The 16960-nt window shown below is 45.8% G+C and overlaps 1 protein-coding gene across 1 annotated transcript in view; it reads left to right on the top strand.

Annotated features, from left to right (window-relative positions):
- Positions 1-15616, top strand: part of LOC127238251 (ubiquitin-conjugating enzyme E2 E2) — a 280453-nt gene extending 264837 nt beyond the window's left edge. Inside the window, exon 6 of the mRNA XM_051206787.1 lies at positions 15397-15616. Coding sequence (XP_051062744.1) covers positions 15397-15494 — 98 coding nt within the window. The 3' untranslated portion in view covers positions 15495-15616. The remainder of the gene's footprint in view (positions 1-15396) is intronic.
- Positions 15617-16960: the final 1344 nt, after the last annotated feature.

Genomic DNA, 16960 nt, shown 5'->3' with positions numbered 1-16960 from the left:
ATAAATACCAGCTTTCAAGTCTGACTCACATTGGACGTGAATTGACAGCACAGTGGCTGATAGAGGTGTTTAATCCAGGTGTTTAGAGCTCTTCTTAACAACATATGTAATTAATATTTTACTGATTTTTTTCTATTATCAGGCCAGGTAATTTAAATATGTAAATTTGTAGGTTCTTGTTGGATCCAATCTGCAAGAGAAAAACAATCAATATTTTTGCAGATAGCCTGGTCTATACCTCTTCCACCTTCCCCTTCCCCCCAAAAAATGTGCTCATCGTATTCTCCCTAATGTCTTCTACTATGACACTTTTAATTTTATCTGGACTGCATCCTTTCAAGACTTCAGTAAACTTCAAAGCGGCCATCTAAGGATGAAGCAAGCATCCTGAATAAAAACATTTCATGTATAAAATTCTAGCAAATGGATTCAATTACAGGAGCATCCACTCTATTAGTGTTTACTGCAGGACACATTTTGTGGGGTGGCAGTGTTTGTTTTTGTTATTCTAGACCTAAATGAGATGACATTAGTAAGTGTGACTAACCAAACTCTATTCTCAGGTCCTCAGACAGAAATGGAACAAGACTTTAGGCAGAGAAGGTTACTTTAACCCTGCAGAACAGTGTCTGTATGTTTGTCATCTTCCCTCAGAGCACTCACTGCACTGTTAAGAATAAGCAAGACAAATGGTAACTCATTTACAAGTGAGAAAGTGTAATTGTTCATGCAGATGCATGCACCACATTCTCATTTAGGGATGGTGGGTGTGTTCCCAGCCTCTTCCCGCCCCCATACTGTTCTAGACATATAATTTCTATGCAAATCCAGGCAGCGTATTTATAACAGAAACAAATGTGATGAATTATAGGAAAATAGGTGGAGATATTTTAAGTATTCGTTAAAGCTTTCAGGGCAACAGAGTGAATTAAACTTCATGAGGCAGCTATAAAAATAACTATTTTAGAATTTAAATGGATTGTATGATTTAGTTCATGTTACCACATTTAATTTTGACAGCAAACTGAAGCCTCCAAAACATACTCCAAATGAGACTCAGCTTGTGAAGCTATGACTGTACCCACCATGCAGAGCACTTAAAACTCAGGGCATTTGCCCAGTCTTTGCTTTTTTATGCAGAATTAAAAGTGGCCTTTGCTGGGCCGTGGTAGTGCACACCTTTAATCCCAGCACTCAGGAGGCAGAGGCAGGTGGATCTCTGTGAGTTCAAGGCCAGCCTGGGCTACAGAGTGAGTTCCAGGACAGGCTCCAAAGCTACAGAGAAACCCTGTCTTGAAAAAGAAATAAAAATAAAAAATAAATAAAACCCTAAAAATGTCCTTTGTGTTGCCAGTACAAATTCTGTAATGGCACATAAACTCAGTGGCAGACAACCTGTTTATCATGTACAGGCCCTAGGTTCACTGCTGAGCTACCCCCAAAAACAAATTTCATAGTTTGACAGTGTACTGTAGATTAAGATTCCTGTGGGGGGAATCTGGTGCAGTTATCCACATGGGGAGTGCTGTACTCCACACCTAGTATGATGGTCACACCCAGCATCAACATCTACTTTCCTAAGTTTAATGGTATACCTTGCAGAGAGAAGGAAAGCAGAGTAATAGGGATGTTAACCCATACTTCCAAAAGCCAAATCACACGCAAGAATCTGAGGCAAGAGGATTTGAAGGACAAGGCTGGCCTTGGCTGCATAATGAGAATTACCCAAAACAACAGTTAGTGAGATGGACCAATCAAAACCTGGCTTAGAAGGAGGAGGAAGAGGTGATCAAGACCCTGACATTTGCTGAGTCTTTTACAGTGATGGTGCAGATGGTAATTCCCAGTGTGTCAGAACACAGGGCTATTCATATTCTCTCTCTCTCTCTCTCTCTCTCTCTCTCTCTCTCTCTCTCTCTCTCTCTCTCTCTCCCTCTCCCTCCCTCCCTCCCTCTCTCTCCCTCCCCCTCTCTTTCTATTCCTCCCTCCCTCTCTCCCTCCCTCTTTCCCTCTCTCTCCCTCTCTCTCCTTCTCCCTCTATCTCCCTCTCTCTCCCCCTCCCTGTCTGTCACACACACACACACCCCCCCACACACACACACACAGAGCATCAGTTATTTTCGTTGTTGCTATGACTAACTACCTAACAGAAGCAACCTAAGGAAGGAAAGGTTTATTTTTGCTCACAATTGAAGGGAAGTCCTGGTGGCAGGAGGGCGAAGCCACTGGTCACGTGGCATCCACAGCCTGGCAGCAGGTAACGATGAATGCCAGTACTTAGCCTGCAGGGCATCCCTGTGAAGCAGATGACCCTCAGCTGACATCACATCATGATGAGCATTGTTCTTGGTAGAGTGTCTGTGGCAGGTAGGGCAACAGGCCTGGGGCATAGGCAAATGGGAAGGGATGGGGGCAACCATACACGAGCTGGGCTCACCACAGTGGAGTCACTGCAGTCATCTGAGATGCCAGCTACAATCACCACACTCCTGTAAAGGATGAGGCACTGGGAGGGGTCAGTTGTCTGTCCTTGTCACAAAATAAGGCTGGTGCTTTTGTGATTGTTGTTGTCTTGTTTTGTTTAATGAGATAAGCTCACAACTGCCCGGGAAGTGTTAGAGAGGTCAGCAGGTTGCACAGGCCAGTGCCCCAGTATAAAGCATTTACCTAATTATTCCTTGTCAATCAAAACTCAGGAGTCAGATATTAAGATAAGATCCTGAATGGTGAGAGAAGCGGCCAGTGTCCACCTCTCTCCTTCCTCCATCCAAAAGGGCCAAGAATGTTTCTAAACCCCTCCCTACTACTTCCTGTGTCTCTCTGTATGTCTTTGGTCCTCCAAAACCTCTATGGCTAATTCTGGTCAGCTAGTAGCTAGCTCTGCCCTCTGATTTAAGGTAAACTTTATTGTCAGTCTCAGGAGTGTCAGAGTGCCCTCAATAATCCTGAAAGATCCAGGTCAGAAACAGCAGAGGGTCAGGATGTCTACCGTAGGGAGGTCACAAAACCAACTGGCCAAGGAGAAGTTACTTCTGTGCCAAAACGATATAGTATCCAGTTTGAAGTGCTGGCTAGAAAAACCTCCTTCTGGTTTGGCTCTCTCACTCGTGGAACAAGATGTTCCACTTGAGTTCAGCACTGCTCTGGAGGAAGTGATACTGAGGATTACCTTGACAAGAGTTTCTGGCATCCTCCTGTGTCTTCCTGTCAGCCAGCTCTGTCTGTCAACCCACAGCAGCCCGAGGAGTCCCTTAACCCCTTAAGGACCTCAGCTCAAGCAAACTGGTCCATTAGCTTCAAGGCAGAGGCGATGTTCACACCCTGGTTCGGTGGGGAGAGTACTTGCTGCTCAAGTATGAGGGCCTGGGTGTTCAAACTCCTAGCATGTACATAAAAGCTAGTGTTGGTGTGTAAATCTGTAATCACAGTGCTGGAGGGTGTGGACACATAGTTCTTAGGAGCTTATTAGCAACCTGCTAACTTGGTGAGTGCCAGGTTCAGTGAGAGACTCTGTCTCAAAAAAAAAAACTAAGTTAGTGAAGCAATTGAGGAGCCTCCAAGCACATGCCCAGGAATGCATGTGTGCACACAGAGTGCTCTTATGAAGCAGAGCTGTGCTTTGTTAGAAATAGAAAAGCAAAGCACATCCAAGTGCATGAGTGTGGACTTGAAGACACAGTTGCAGTATATTAAAGGAATCTTTAAATTATTACACTTACTTAGTAAGGGAAGGGTCATGCACATGCTGCAGCACACACAGAGGTCAAAGGACAACTTTTAGGACTCTGTTCTCTCCTTCTGCCTTATGGGACTTGGACATAGAACACAGGCCAACAGGCTTGGCAGCTGGCAATGAGTAAGACATACCCAAGTGTGAATATGAATATGAGAGTCACTATTGTCCTGGTGACTCTCAATTTATGTGACAGGATGTTGCTATGAAAGATTTTCTTCCTTTTCTTTCTCTTCCTTATATGCTAGTTTTATAACATCGTATGGTGGCTCTGAGATTCTATGGTGGTTCCAATGAAAATGGTCTCCACAGGCACACAGAGAGTGGCACTATTAGGAGGTGTGGCCCTCTGGGAGTAGGCATGACCTTGCTCTGTGGTTTCAAATGCTCAAGCCAGGCCTAGGGCCTGACTGTCTTGCTGCTGCCTCCTGATCCAGTTGGAGAACACTCAGCTTTCTCTCCAGCCTCATGCCTGTCTGCACACTGCCGTGCTTTGTGCCATGACGATAATGGACTAAACCTCTGCACTGTAAGACAGCCCCAATTAAATGTTTTCCTTTAAAAGGGTTGTTATGGTCATGGTGTCTCTTCACAGCAATAAAACACTAACTAAGGCAGAGGTCTTAGATGGGATTACCATCTGATGATAAAATGGGAGCACAGGGGTTGCACGGGGGCTTGGAATATTCCTCAACTGTAAGCAGTGTTTACGGTAAGGCTCCTAGGAAATTGGAGATTTAAATGCTGAGAAAGAATAAATAAATATTATTGTGTTAGAATTTTTAAGATTTATCATGTGTGCATATGTGTGAACCCATGGGAATATGAGTACAATGTGTGTTCAGGCCCCACAGAGGCCGGAAGAGAACATTGGATCTCCTGGAACGTGAGTTACAGATTTTTGTGAGCCACCATGTGGGTGCTGGGAACAAACCTGGGTCCTCTGTAAGAGCAGCCTGTGTTCCTAAGCACTGAACCGTGTCACCAGAGTTGGAATTATGATTCTGAAAGTGGTCTCAGCCAGACTCCTTGGGGAGGGGCTCCTTTTTCTTCTTGTGTCCCCATACTTCTGTCTTCTGCCTCGTCTTGGGCATAAAAAGTCCCCTGTTTAAACCACTGTTCTCTGCTTTTTCCTTTCTTAGAGTCTGGTGTGTCTGGGAAGATTAATCTGACCGTGTACACTTGTAGTTGTTGTTCCGAGGATGATGCCATACAGTACCTTAGCTAAATATAGGTCAGCCCGTGCCTTTGGTAGGTAGTCCTTCATACACAGGAACTCCTTTAGCCCCTGGACCACAGGTTTCCAACAGCCAAGGGCAGGTAGAAAGGTCTGGGAAACTGAACCACCAAGGTTCTGAGCCAGGGTATTTGTGTCCATGGGTTCAAGTACACATTCCTAGACCTAGTGTGAAGGTGCAGGGTGTGACCACTGTGCACACAGCTCCTTGACACCCACCTCTGGCCCTGCATGGCCGCTGAAGAAGAATGTGAACAGAAGGGACTGTCCTGAGGAGTGTGTGTCTGTCCTGAGTAGACTGCATTTGATCCCATGGGTTTAAAACTTATTTTAAGCAAAAGTTGTATGATACACACAAGTTTTATCAGGTTGCTGTTGTTTGTGAACTTCCATCAGGGATAGGCAGAGGGTAGGAAGATGATCCAGGTAATCCATCTCTTACAGAAAATAGTTCAGTGAGACTGACTTTTCTTTCCATGCCTGTCAGGAACAAGAGTTTGTAGACAGCATGGTTTGAAAAAGCAAAAAACCCAGATACATGATGCATGAAAGCCACAGAAAATGAGCTCAGAGCATTTAGCTCAGTGGTAGAGAGTCTGTGCCTTGCATACTTGAGGCCCTGGGTTCAATCCTCAAAACCAGGAATAAAATAAAATGTAGCAGCCACAGGTACTAGCAAATATTTAGGAGGATGTGGAAAATTGGAAACTTTATACATTGCTAACAGCAGTATAAAAGACACCTTGGCCTTCAGCATCATGTACCAGTTCCTTGAATAGTTAAACATAGAATCATCATGGCCAAGAAATTCTATAACCCAAAAGAAATGGAAAAATATATATTATAATATATATACATATATGATCACATATATATGTGGTCATCTTGGCACATGCTTGTAATCCCAGCTGAGGCCTGATATCTCAAAAAAAGGTGTGTGCTTGTGTGTGTGTGTGTGTGTGTGTGTGTGTGTGTGTGTGTGTGTGTGTAAAAATATTCTTGCTATATAGCATTATTTGTAGCACACATATTCATTGGTGAATATATGAATTAATATGATTATTTTAGCTGGCTTTCTGTGACTGTGTCAGAATACTTGAAATATATCAACTTAAAAAGAAAAAAGATTTTATTTGGTTGCTAAGGTTTCAGTCCATGGTTTCTTAGCCCTGGTGCCATAGGCGTGAGCTCATGGCAGAGAAGCCTTTTTCATCTTTGTTCATTTTAAGACAGCTGGGAAGAAGTCCCAATGCCTCTTTAAGAGGATATTAATGACCTAACCTAATACTGGGCCTGCCCTATAAATGTCCCATCTCCTTCACTACCTGGGACTTTTTGAGGGACATCTCACATCCAAACTGCAGTGTGGGTGGATCCGTACAGTAGGGAGATAGATGACAGTAAAAAGAGTGGATCAGACATGCACACAGACATGGGTGAGCCTTGAGAACATGCTCTGGAAAAGCATTAGATACAGGAATGTACATGGTGATTTCATCTGTTGATAATGTCCACATCAGCAAAGCTGTAGACCAAGAGTCCCTGGGGGTTGGAGGAGTTGTCTGGGGACCTAGAGGAAACATCTGGGGGTCTGGAGGCAGCATCTGGAGTTAAGAGGAAGTGACTGGAAGTTGGAGTAGTCTGGGGGATTCATGGAGTTCTCTGGGGACTGCATCTTGGGCCTGGGCGAGTCACCTGGAGGCTAGAGGATTTGGGTGGAAGAGAAGTGATTGCTAACAGGTTTTTTTTGGGAGAGGATGAAAATCGTTAGCAGTTGTGGTAGTGATTACACAATAAACTAGAAACCATTGGCATGTGCGCTTTAAGCAGATGGATTGTACAGTGTGTGAATTGTATCTCCTTAATACTGCTTGAATTTTTTAAACATCTCTTCCAGTATCTTGGCGTTTTTGTTTCCTGGGCTGCTTGCTATACGTGAAGCTTTGGGCTGTAGAATTTGGGGGTCTCAGGGGCTGTAAGATGAGGGCGGTTTTTGAGGCCCTTCTGGGAAGTATTGCTTAACTATGTCTGGAAATGCTGCACATGTGTGAGCACATGTGTCATCTGTACTGAGCTGGCTCCACGGGTCACCTCTCCACAGCACACTCCATAGTTCAGAACACATTGATTACATGCTCTAACACAGAGACATGAAGAACTTCCCAAAGTTTTAAATACATATATTGTGTGTGTGTGTCCATCTATGTATTCGAGTGTGTGTGTGCATACATGTAGAAGCCAGGGTTTGGTGTCAAATGTCCCTGTTGCTTTTGAGGCAGCCTCTCTCACGGAACCTGGAACTCACTGTTTCAGCTACCCTGGCAGGCCAGAAGCTGGGTGCCCTGAGATCACAGCCACGCAGCTCTACTCCCACCTGGCTTTGTTTTCGTGTATTATTAGTGCAAGGGAACAAGTGTGTCCACATGGTAACAGATACATGGCAAACACTTTACCAGCTGAGCTGTCTCCCTGGCCCTAACTCTTTTGAGGTGTGTGTTTTCACCATTACTGAGTAGTCACAAGAGACCTTCCTCTGGAGCAGGTTTCCTTCTCCCACACTGTCTTGCCGATTCTCACTTTTCTGTCCCTGGACATTGTCCAGCAGGCCCTCCAATGTCAAGTCACTGTCAGCTCTCAGAAGGACAATCCAGTCTGTCTTAAGGCCACCACACACACACAACTGAAATCATTTCCTCCTCCCTCTGTGTGTGCCTCCAAGGTACCGTTTCCATCCCTCTGCAGGGCCTGGCTCCTCGGGGCTGGACACTGAGGAGGGAGTAGATGGTGTCCTGAGCCCACTCTCTCCCACAGTTTCCATCCTCCTTGTGTCTTTCACAAACCCTGACATGACCTGCAAGCCTTCTGGTGACAGTCACCAGCCACTTCACATCAAAGTTTCGAGCTCCCTTCCCACTTTCCCGATACTCAGGACCGGATGCTGACTCAGGCTCCTTAACCACCTGTTCCCCAGTAATGTTCTGGTAAATGCTTGACAGCTGGTGGGGCTGAGGACTGAGGATGTAATGTGCCTAAGTGTAAGTAAATCTAGTTCATGCTCTGCCATGAAGAAAGGGAGTCCATAACCTACAAACAAGGGCACACTGTGCAGTACTCTTCATGCAGGTCCGGTGTGGCCAAACAATTCTTCCAGAAAGCTCAGGCTGGTTTTTCTTCACTTTTTGTGTGCTTGTGTGGTTATGGCTGACAAATGAATGTAGTTTGCTTATGAATGCTAGATGACATTTTCATTTCAGAAATGAGACAAAGTGAACCACAGGAGGACATGGGAGCCTGACCTGTTAGTGTCAGCACCTTCTTTGTTCAGACACAAGACCCATTACCCATGATGCTGTTTTCTGCTCTTGCAGATACTAAAGTGGGCTGCATTACAAAACTGTTAAAACTCCAGAAATAAGCAGTTCACACATTTTAAGTTCCATGCTGTTCTTAGTAGCAAGATGAGACCTCACGAACTACCTATGCTATGAACACTTCCTGGCCCTTAGTCATCAGATGGCTGCTGTCATTGTTGGGGCAGCTGGGGTCATGTTCAGTTAGTCCTTATTCTACTCAGCAACAGGGCTAAAGGGTGAGAACAGTGATGTCATTAGACAGGGAAGGTGATTTGAACACTGACTGCTACCATTGGCCACTGTGTCAGCGTACAGAAAAGCAGAAATGTGTTGGCTTCGGTCCCATCCGCAGTTTTGGGCTTCCCCTGAGTGTCTCAGAGGTGAGAGGAAACTCCTGCAGGAGTGTTCAACTTTGGTACAGTAAAATGTAAGGCCTCTCAGCACATAACACACTGTGCAGTGTGATCTGCATTGTCAGCCTATAACTCAGCACTTCTTAAGTCTAGGGTTGGCAGTCAACAAAGTAATGAATCAAGTCCAGTCTATAGCATATGCCAGTTCAAGCTACCAACATGACCCTTATTGAATACACAATCCAAACAAGATACCCAGAGGCTGCTGGGTCTCCCACCATGCTGGCAAATGCAAAAGGTATACACAGACCATGACAATGGCAAAGGGCAGATGAACAACGAAGGGGGAGGTGCAAGTTTTTATTACCTTTGTTTTTAATATTAATGTAAGTTTATATAATTTTGCTTTTAGTAGTGGTATTTTAAATCCCTGCAAAGCTCAGAATTGCTGGGCATGTAGATTTAAGAGCACACCCCCCTCTCCCACAGGGGTCCCCACCAGTATCTTTATCCTTGGAGTGCCCTCTGCCTGCCAATGGCCTCCTGATACACAAGCAAGACAGCAGTGACCATGCAGGCTGCATCCAGGAGCAAACCTTACTCAACCTAGCTAGGGACCACACTCACAGTTCCCTTCCTGCCAACACCCTCTACCAGCATGCCACAGGTGGCCCCCACCCCACCCCATGGAAAGTCATCTTGCCACATTTTTATAGAAGCAAGAAAATAGGACAAGCGCCTTACAAAGCTGGAGCTCCCTGCTCCCCCAAGCTTCCTGCCTCTCCCTTGCCTGGTATGATAAGGACTTCTAGAGCCAGCCGAAATAGACCATCTTCCTTATAATAGTCCCATATGGAAACATTACTGTCTGTAGAACATGGGATACACAATGCCTCGTTAGCATCCTTAACTCTTAACTAATAACAGCACATCTTGCTAGGTGTACCCAGTTATATTTCATAGTCTCAATTTTAAATCTAGTTTGAACATGTCTTCCATTTAATTCAAATCTTTCTCCCTGATGTGGCTTGGCTCTCAAGTACCCACTAAAGCTCTGTGGTAAAGGTTTGGTTCCTGGCCCAAGGGCCTGCGGGGAGCTTAACTCCTTTATTCACCAGATGCTGTGAGTGCCTCCACCCTCCACCTCTTTCTTCTGCCATGATAAACTGAGCCAACACAGGCCCAAAGCAGCACCACCACTAAGTGACTACAGGAAAGCAGGAGCCACCTCTTCCTTGAAGCTTGTTTTTCTCGGGTGTTTGTTACCACGATTGAAAGCTAACAAACTCCTTAAGTTACTTTTTAAGCACACTTAAAACACATCTTTCAAGACAATATTTCTGCCTTTACTAGACCCATAATTAGTAGTGTAGTTCCCCCTAACATATAGATCCCAGCTCTGTCTGATAACAGCTTGATCCTTAACTAGTTTTAGCTAGCAGGACAGAGGAATGCCAGTATTCCAGAGCCTTGCAGCATTCTGCAGATAGACAGGAGTCTCGTGGCCCTGAGGTGAAAGGATTTGAATTGTTCTATATCTTATCATCAGAGACTCACCCAGCCAGTATGAAAACCTACCACAGTAAGTATCTAACAGGAGCCTCCACAATCAAGGGTTGAGGTGAAGCCCAGTGATACAAAGTGCTTGTCTAGTGTGTGTAAGACCCAGGGCTGGGAGAGAGATTGCTTGGAAAAGGGGCTGGGGAGATGGCTCAGCCGGTAAAGGCTCTTGCTGCCAGGCCTTAATGATGCAAGCTCAGTCTCCAGTGCCCACATGATGAAAGGAGAGAGCCAACCCTTGCAACAAGCTGTCCTCTGACCTCCAAACATATGCACACACAGATACACACACATACAGAAAGATAGAGAGAGAGAGAGAGAGAGAGAGAGAGAGAGAGAGAGAGAGAGAGAGATAATAATAAAAAATAAATAAGACAAGTAAAGATCCAGATACGCTCAGCGGTTTTGTGTATGAGTAGAGATGGCCCTTATAATCATGAATCATACCAGAAAAAATATTAAAGAATGATTTACTGTTTTACTGCTTACCAACTGTAACCTATACATGGCAAGAGACCTCAGAACTGGGTTAAGGAACAAGAGATACACAGGGAGCATCTCCTTCTCCCACATAACAGCGAGCAGCATTGTTCTCAGACATGCATCAGGGTTTACTGTGGTTGAACACTGAGCAGTCTGCAGTTAGAATCAATGTAGAACCTAAGGCTAGGTTAAATGTTCCCGCCATAATATGAACTTCTGTGATACAAGAAGAAGTAGGAAACTTGGGGGTTTAAGACTTTAGTAAATACTGCAGTTATTTTGTGTGTGTGTGTGTGTGTGTGTGTGTGTGTGTGTGTGTGTGTGTGTTTACAGTGCAGTGGTATAATTTCTTAGCACTGCTGCACAGCCCCTCTACATACATAACCAGAAACTGATTTCCAGCTGATGAGGAGTACATATGTTGGGTCCATGTGTGCCAATACAGGGTCCTATGGGTGACGATGGTGCGGTGCAGTCAACGAGCTTTTTCTTCTATTCCAATAGTGACAGGAAGGTGAGGGCTTCCACACACTGAAGCTCCAGCTTTTGTCCTAACATTTCTGCATCCTTTTCCAGTCATTGGAGGTGTGACTTCCAGCCAGCTGCCCTTGGTCATTAGCAAGCCCTTTCTGTGACCGTTAGAACCAACAGCAGACACTAGCAAGACCTGTGTTGTTCACAAGTCTTTTTGAATTCAGGCCAGCTACTCTTCCTGCTCACATGAGCATTCGTGTAAATACGAGTATAAGCAGTTCCAAGCTGCAGTGTAGACTGTTTGCCAGGCACGAACAAGGCCTTGGCTCCAATCTCCAGCACCAGGTATGACAAGAACAAAGGAAGATAGTTGCAAGCCTTCCCCTTGTGTGTTCTGTCTTATCTTTGGCTACAAAACAGTTTTCAGCCCCATGTCCCACTTAGGACACTTACCACTATTAAAAAGTAGTGTGTGTTTATTAGATGTGACAGTGACCAGTGTGATCCTGGCACTCAGGAAAGTCAGAACTGGAGGAGACATGTTGCTTTTGAGTCTTCCAAAGGCTGAAGCAGACACTGGCAAAGCCCAAAGCTGAACTTCAGTCCTTTTTGAATGTAGTGTGAAACTTCATAAAAGGACATAGGACACAGCCCACAGAAATGCAAATGATGAACAGATGCCAAGAGAGTTAGGTCTTGCTCAGCATGGGTCAAACACAAAGATATCAAGGACAGGTGCTTTGTTTTTGTTTGAATGGGAAAAATTAGTAATTAGTAATAGTTGGTGAGAGTGTTCAGAAAGAACACATTTTCTTTGGACAATATTTGCCCAAAGTTTAAAATGTTCACCCTCTGGTCCCACAGTATGTCTTGGACATGTCTTCCTTCCGGGGACCCTCATTATCTACTCCAGGCTAGAAGAGCGTCTTTTTGTATTTGTTTATGTGTTTGATTTTTTGAGACAGTCTTGCTTCTATAACCCAGGGAAATCTCAAATTTATGCTCCTCCTGCCTCGGCTACCTGTGTGCCAAGTAGTTCTTGTGGCAAACCAAATCAAGTGTGACCACTGGGAAAATGGGAAAACAAATGTTAACAATGAGGAGGAGTATGCCTGTGGTTGTTAAAGATGACAGGCTTGATCTGTGGGTACCATCTGAGAGACACAGCTCCAGCACCCCACTACAAAGGAAAAGAGAAGCTTCTGAGCATGGGGCTAAACACCAATCTGCTGAGACAGGAGGGTGAGGCATTTTACTTCATATTTCTTCCTGTTTAAATTTATTATGGTGCATACCTATTACTAGTTAATTTTATGAAAGCTTTAAACAAACTAGAACCAGGTTAGACTGAACCATGGGAAGGAAAGTTCTGTGTAAGAAACAAATGTGAACTCTTTTTCTGTCAGTCTGTCCACACAAAGCTTACATCTCAGTGGGAACTGAAAAACAAAGCAAAATGTTGACTGCACAGGTGAGGACAGCTGAGGAAGCAATAGGCATAGTGCTCTAGTGACAGGACGGAAGCCACAGTGCAGAAATAATAAAAGAATTGGGTACAGAAGAACTGCCACGTCACTGTCCCTGGCTTGAAGGAAGTCTGCGTAGATGCTTCCTTTTCTGTGGAGGTCATAGGACTGTCTTAGATGTGTTCTTCACTTCACGCCTTGTTTGAGACAAGGCCTCACATTGCCCTCCACTGTGTATGCCAGGCTAGCTCCACACTGTGTATGCCAGGCTAGCTCTCCACTGTGTATGCCAGGCTAGCTCCACACTGTGTATGCCAGGCTAGCTCCACACTGTGCATGCCAGGCTAGCTCTCCACTGTGTATGCCAGGCTAGCTCCACACTGTGCATGCCAGGCTAGCTCTCCACTGTGTATGCCAGGCTAGCTCCACACTGTGTATGCCAGGCTAGCTCCACACTGTGTATGCCAGGCTAACTCTCCACTATGCCAGGCTAGCTCCACACTGTGTATGCCAGGCTAGCTCCACACTGTGTATGCCAGGCTAGCTCCACACTGTGTATGCCAGGCAAGCTCTCTACTGTGCATGCCAGGATGGCCGGCCCGTGAGCCTCCTGTTTTCTGGTAATTCTCCTGCTTTCTCCTTGAATCTTGCTGTTAGACTTCTGGGATTGCAAATTACTGGACACTATGTTGAGCATTAATTTGGGTTTTAGGACCTGAACTCACATCCCACACTTGTGTGGCAGTGTTACCCACTGTTTAGTTCTGTTTGTCCAGTGCTCAGCACACAGGAGTGGCGTAGGAAACAGCAGCTTGATGCATGCGTGTTCTGTGTGGGCAGTGGGAGTATAGATAAGTACAGGCTACTGAAAGGAAGTATTTAATGTGCCGCTTTACAGCAGTGGGGAGCCAAGTCAGATACGGGCAGGCAAGACTTAGAGGTGCTCCCAAAGAAGTTGTACTGAGCTAAATGTCAAAAGATGCTTCATGACAGATGCAGTAAGCGCCAACCTCAGAAGAGGTAGCAGGCTGTGGAGGAGTCGGGGGTCCTTACACTGGAAGTGATAGGAAAACTGTAGGTCTTGGAAGCTATACCAACTTTGGATTATATCTGGGAAAATAACATATTACTACATTTTATTTATTTCACGGGAAGGGGTGCTCTGTGGAAGTCAGAGGAGAGCTTTGTGGGATCCTGTCGCCATGTGGAACCTGGGATCCAACTCAGGGAGTCAGGCTTGGTAGCAGTCACCTTTCCCCACTGAGCCCTCTCACCAGCCCCTGATTGCTATTTTGTAGAGATGTGTACAAGAGGTATCTGCCTGTCTTCTTCACTCAGTGTCAGGCAGTTTTGCTTGCTTTGTGAGGGTTACCTCATTTTATGCTTAACTGTGGAGTGGGTACTACTGCTGTCATCATCTTGCAGTCGGGGACAGGTAGGCATAGAGAGGCAGAGTGATCTGCGCATGGCAATCTGGGAAGAGGTAGAACTCAGCTAGAGTCCTCAGTAGTCTGGATCCAAAATCTGTACCCGCTCTGCATGAGTCTCCGTGAGAAAGGAATCACTTCCCATCAGTTTCTCCTTTGCACTGGCCAGCATGGAGGGAAAGGTCTTTCTGGAGCTGGGCACGGTTTGGGGAGAGAGATTTGGGAAGGCATTGAGATGGAGCTTCCATCAGAACAGTGGCCAGTCTGCCCCACCTTGCTGTTCTAGACTGTGTGATGTGAGAGCAAGGAGGGGGCACAGAAGAGCAGAGCCAACCCCGAGACTTCTGTGAACGCTGGGACCCATCTCTCCCTAGGGTAATTATAGCAAGATTAACGGGGCAGGGTCTTCGTGGTGGCTTTCAGAGCTTAGGGCTGAGACCTGGTCCTCAAGTGGCATCTGCCCTGCTAGCTCACCCGGTGTTGACCACAGATGTCTTCCACGCCCTCCACTTTGTAGTTAGCATTTGCTCTTGCTGCCATCCCCCTTTTAGTCCCTTTTCAGGTAGCAGCTGCTAGGCTAAACCCACATTTTCAACACCAGATATAAGGGAAATAAAATTCAAGGGAAAGGAAAATTAGAGAATTGGGATGAACTGGGTAGAAGATAGGCTCTCCGGAAAAGCCTTTGATGTTTTAAAACTTGACCTTTTTCCCCCCCTATAAACACTATGGCTCCTGTCCCTGCGCCCTGTGGCCAAGAACAGCCCACTGGCTCCGAGCCCTCCTCTTTCTCCCTCCTCCTGTCAGCCCTGTGAGATCTCTGCAGTGAGTTTGTTAAGCAGTTGCCAGTATTTCTAGGATAATGAGCCATGTGAAATCTGATTGGAGGAGAAAGGAGGCATTCTTCCTCCTGCTTTGTTTGAGGCAAGCATGTTCCACTTGGCTGTGACCACACTTTAGCACAGGTAAGGCAGGGTCCAACCCAGAGCCACTGCTGTGCTGGAAACACCACATCAAGGCGGCCAAGCTGTCTGAGTCTCCTCCCAAGAAATCTCCCCTCCCACAGTCCAGGGGAGCAGCCTGGGACGCGTGTGCTGAGGGCAGGGAGAAAAAGTGAAGCCTGTCAAGCACTAGGGCAGGAGGCATCGGTAACAGTGACTCATGGCCCTGTGGAGAAGCTCCAGTGTGGGTGTTAAAGCTGCTTCTGCACCCTAGACTTGGGCCACCACCACCTTCCAGGGCACTCCTCCCTGATGTCACCTGGAGAGAGCGCTGCTGTTTACTGACTCCTGGCTCTGCTTCTCTTACAGCCGACCCTCTGGTGGGCAGTATTGCCACACAGTACATGACCAACAGAGCGGAGCACGACCGGATGGCCAGACAGTGGACCAAGCGGTACGCCACCTAGGGGCCTACGTGTACCAGCTGTGTGCAAGCACATTCACCAAGTGCATCAGTAGCCCACCTGCCCCTCCAGACCTCCATTCTGTTTCCTGTTTTTATTAAATTTTGAACTGTTTTGTGATGGTATGTCATTTGTCCCTCCTCCTTCCTACCCTCAGCCTCCTCCCCTTCGCTCTGCCCCTCTCTTCTCCCTTTTATGCCCTTTTCAATTTCTGTTAACTTGAAAGATTCGGGATTCCCCCCACTGCGGTGTGGATGGGAGCTTCTGTTTTAAGTGCAACCCATGTTGGATCTGTGCTAGTAAGAGCTTTCATACAAAGCTTTGTGTTACTGTGTGGTTTCGGGTTTTCTTTTGTTGTTGTTTTATTCTATCTTTTCCCCCTTTACGTGCTCTTCAGAAAAACACATTCAGAATTCCATCTCGTTTCTACTTAACTGTAGTGCTTAGGGTTGATTTTTTTGTACTGAAGTCTTTATTGGTGGGTGCATGCTACTGGGAACAAGGTTTTGTACAAAAGGTCCAATCAGAATCACTGTGCATTACTGAGACCCTGTTTATCACAAGACTTCTGTACCCCACGCAGAAGACTGTTAGACTGAACAAAATAATATGTATTTTGATTTACTTAAGTGCTTGTAAATTTCTTAGGGACCTGCCACTTTTGACTGTGGATCAGTTGATGTACACTTGTATTATTAATGCCTCAATAAATCACTGTGGCGGATCAATGCCCTTCTGCACCGGCCTCTGCTCTGTGTGCTCCTGACCTACGCAGCCGCACATGCTCTGAGGCCTGCCTCTTCTCAATCCATTAGTTTTCTGTCTGCTCCTTTACCTCAGACCGCAGAGGTTCTTTGTAGTGGAGCTGCTTATTAGCATGTGGGATCTCTCCAGCTGCCTGGTGATTTCATGGTCATTTTATACATCAGCCCTCCGTCTTTTCTGTTACAACCATCTCCATTCAACAGTAACAATGTGACTCTAATAATAGCCTGCTTGTGAACGCGCAGTTTAAGCTGATGGCTGTGCCCAGTCACTTTCGCGGTCATCGTTTTCTTTTTCCTAGCATGGCCCGTGCTTGCTGTGTGGCCGTCTTTTGTTCTGCCTTTTCCCCCATAATTTTGGTGACAGCAAAGCCTCCTGTGTGAGTCATGGTCACACAGTCAGTGGCATGCACAGTGCCTCCACCTTCAGGTAGTGTCAGCATGCTGCCAGAGATGGAGGGAGCAGTGACCATGCTGGTTTAGCACTGCTTTGCAAGTGATGTTCAGGCTCTTCTATTGGAACTTTGACCCATCAGTACACTCCATTAACTAACATCTTCACCACTAAGTGGTATAACTTATGAAGCCATACACCTCTGACTACTCCAGTGTTTTAAATATCTGACTTAAAATATGCTGGTTTTGCTAGTTTGTTTTTTGCGATTTGTTTTGTTGTTGTTGTTGTTTGTTTGTTTGTTTGTTTTT

Source organism: Phodopus roborovskii, unplaced genomic scaffold (genome assembly GCF_943737965.1).
Source record: "Phodopus roborovskii unplaced genomic scaffold, PHOROB, whole genome shotgun sequence".
Lineage (NCBI taxonomy): Eukaryota > Metazoa > Chordata > Mammalia > Rodentia > Cricetidae > Phodopus > Phodopus roborovskii.
The sequence above is the reverse complement of the archived record's forward strand: the minus strand, read 5'-3'. Positions and strand labels throughout refer to the sequence as shown.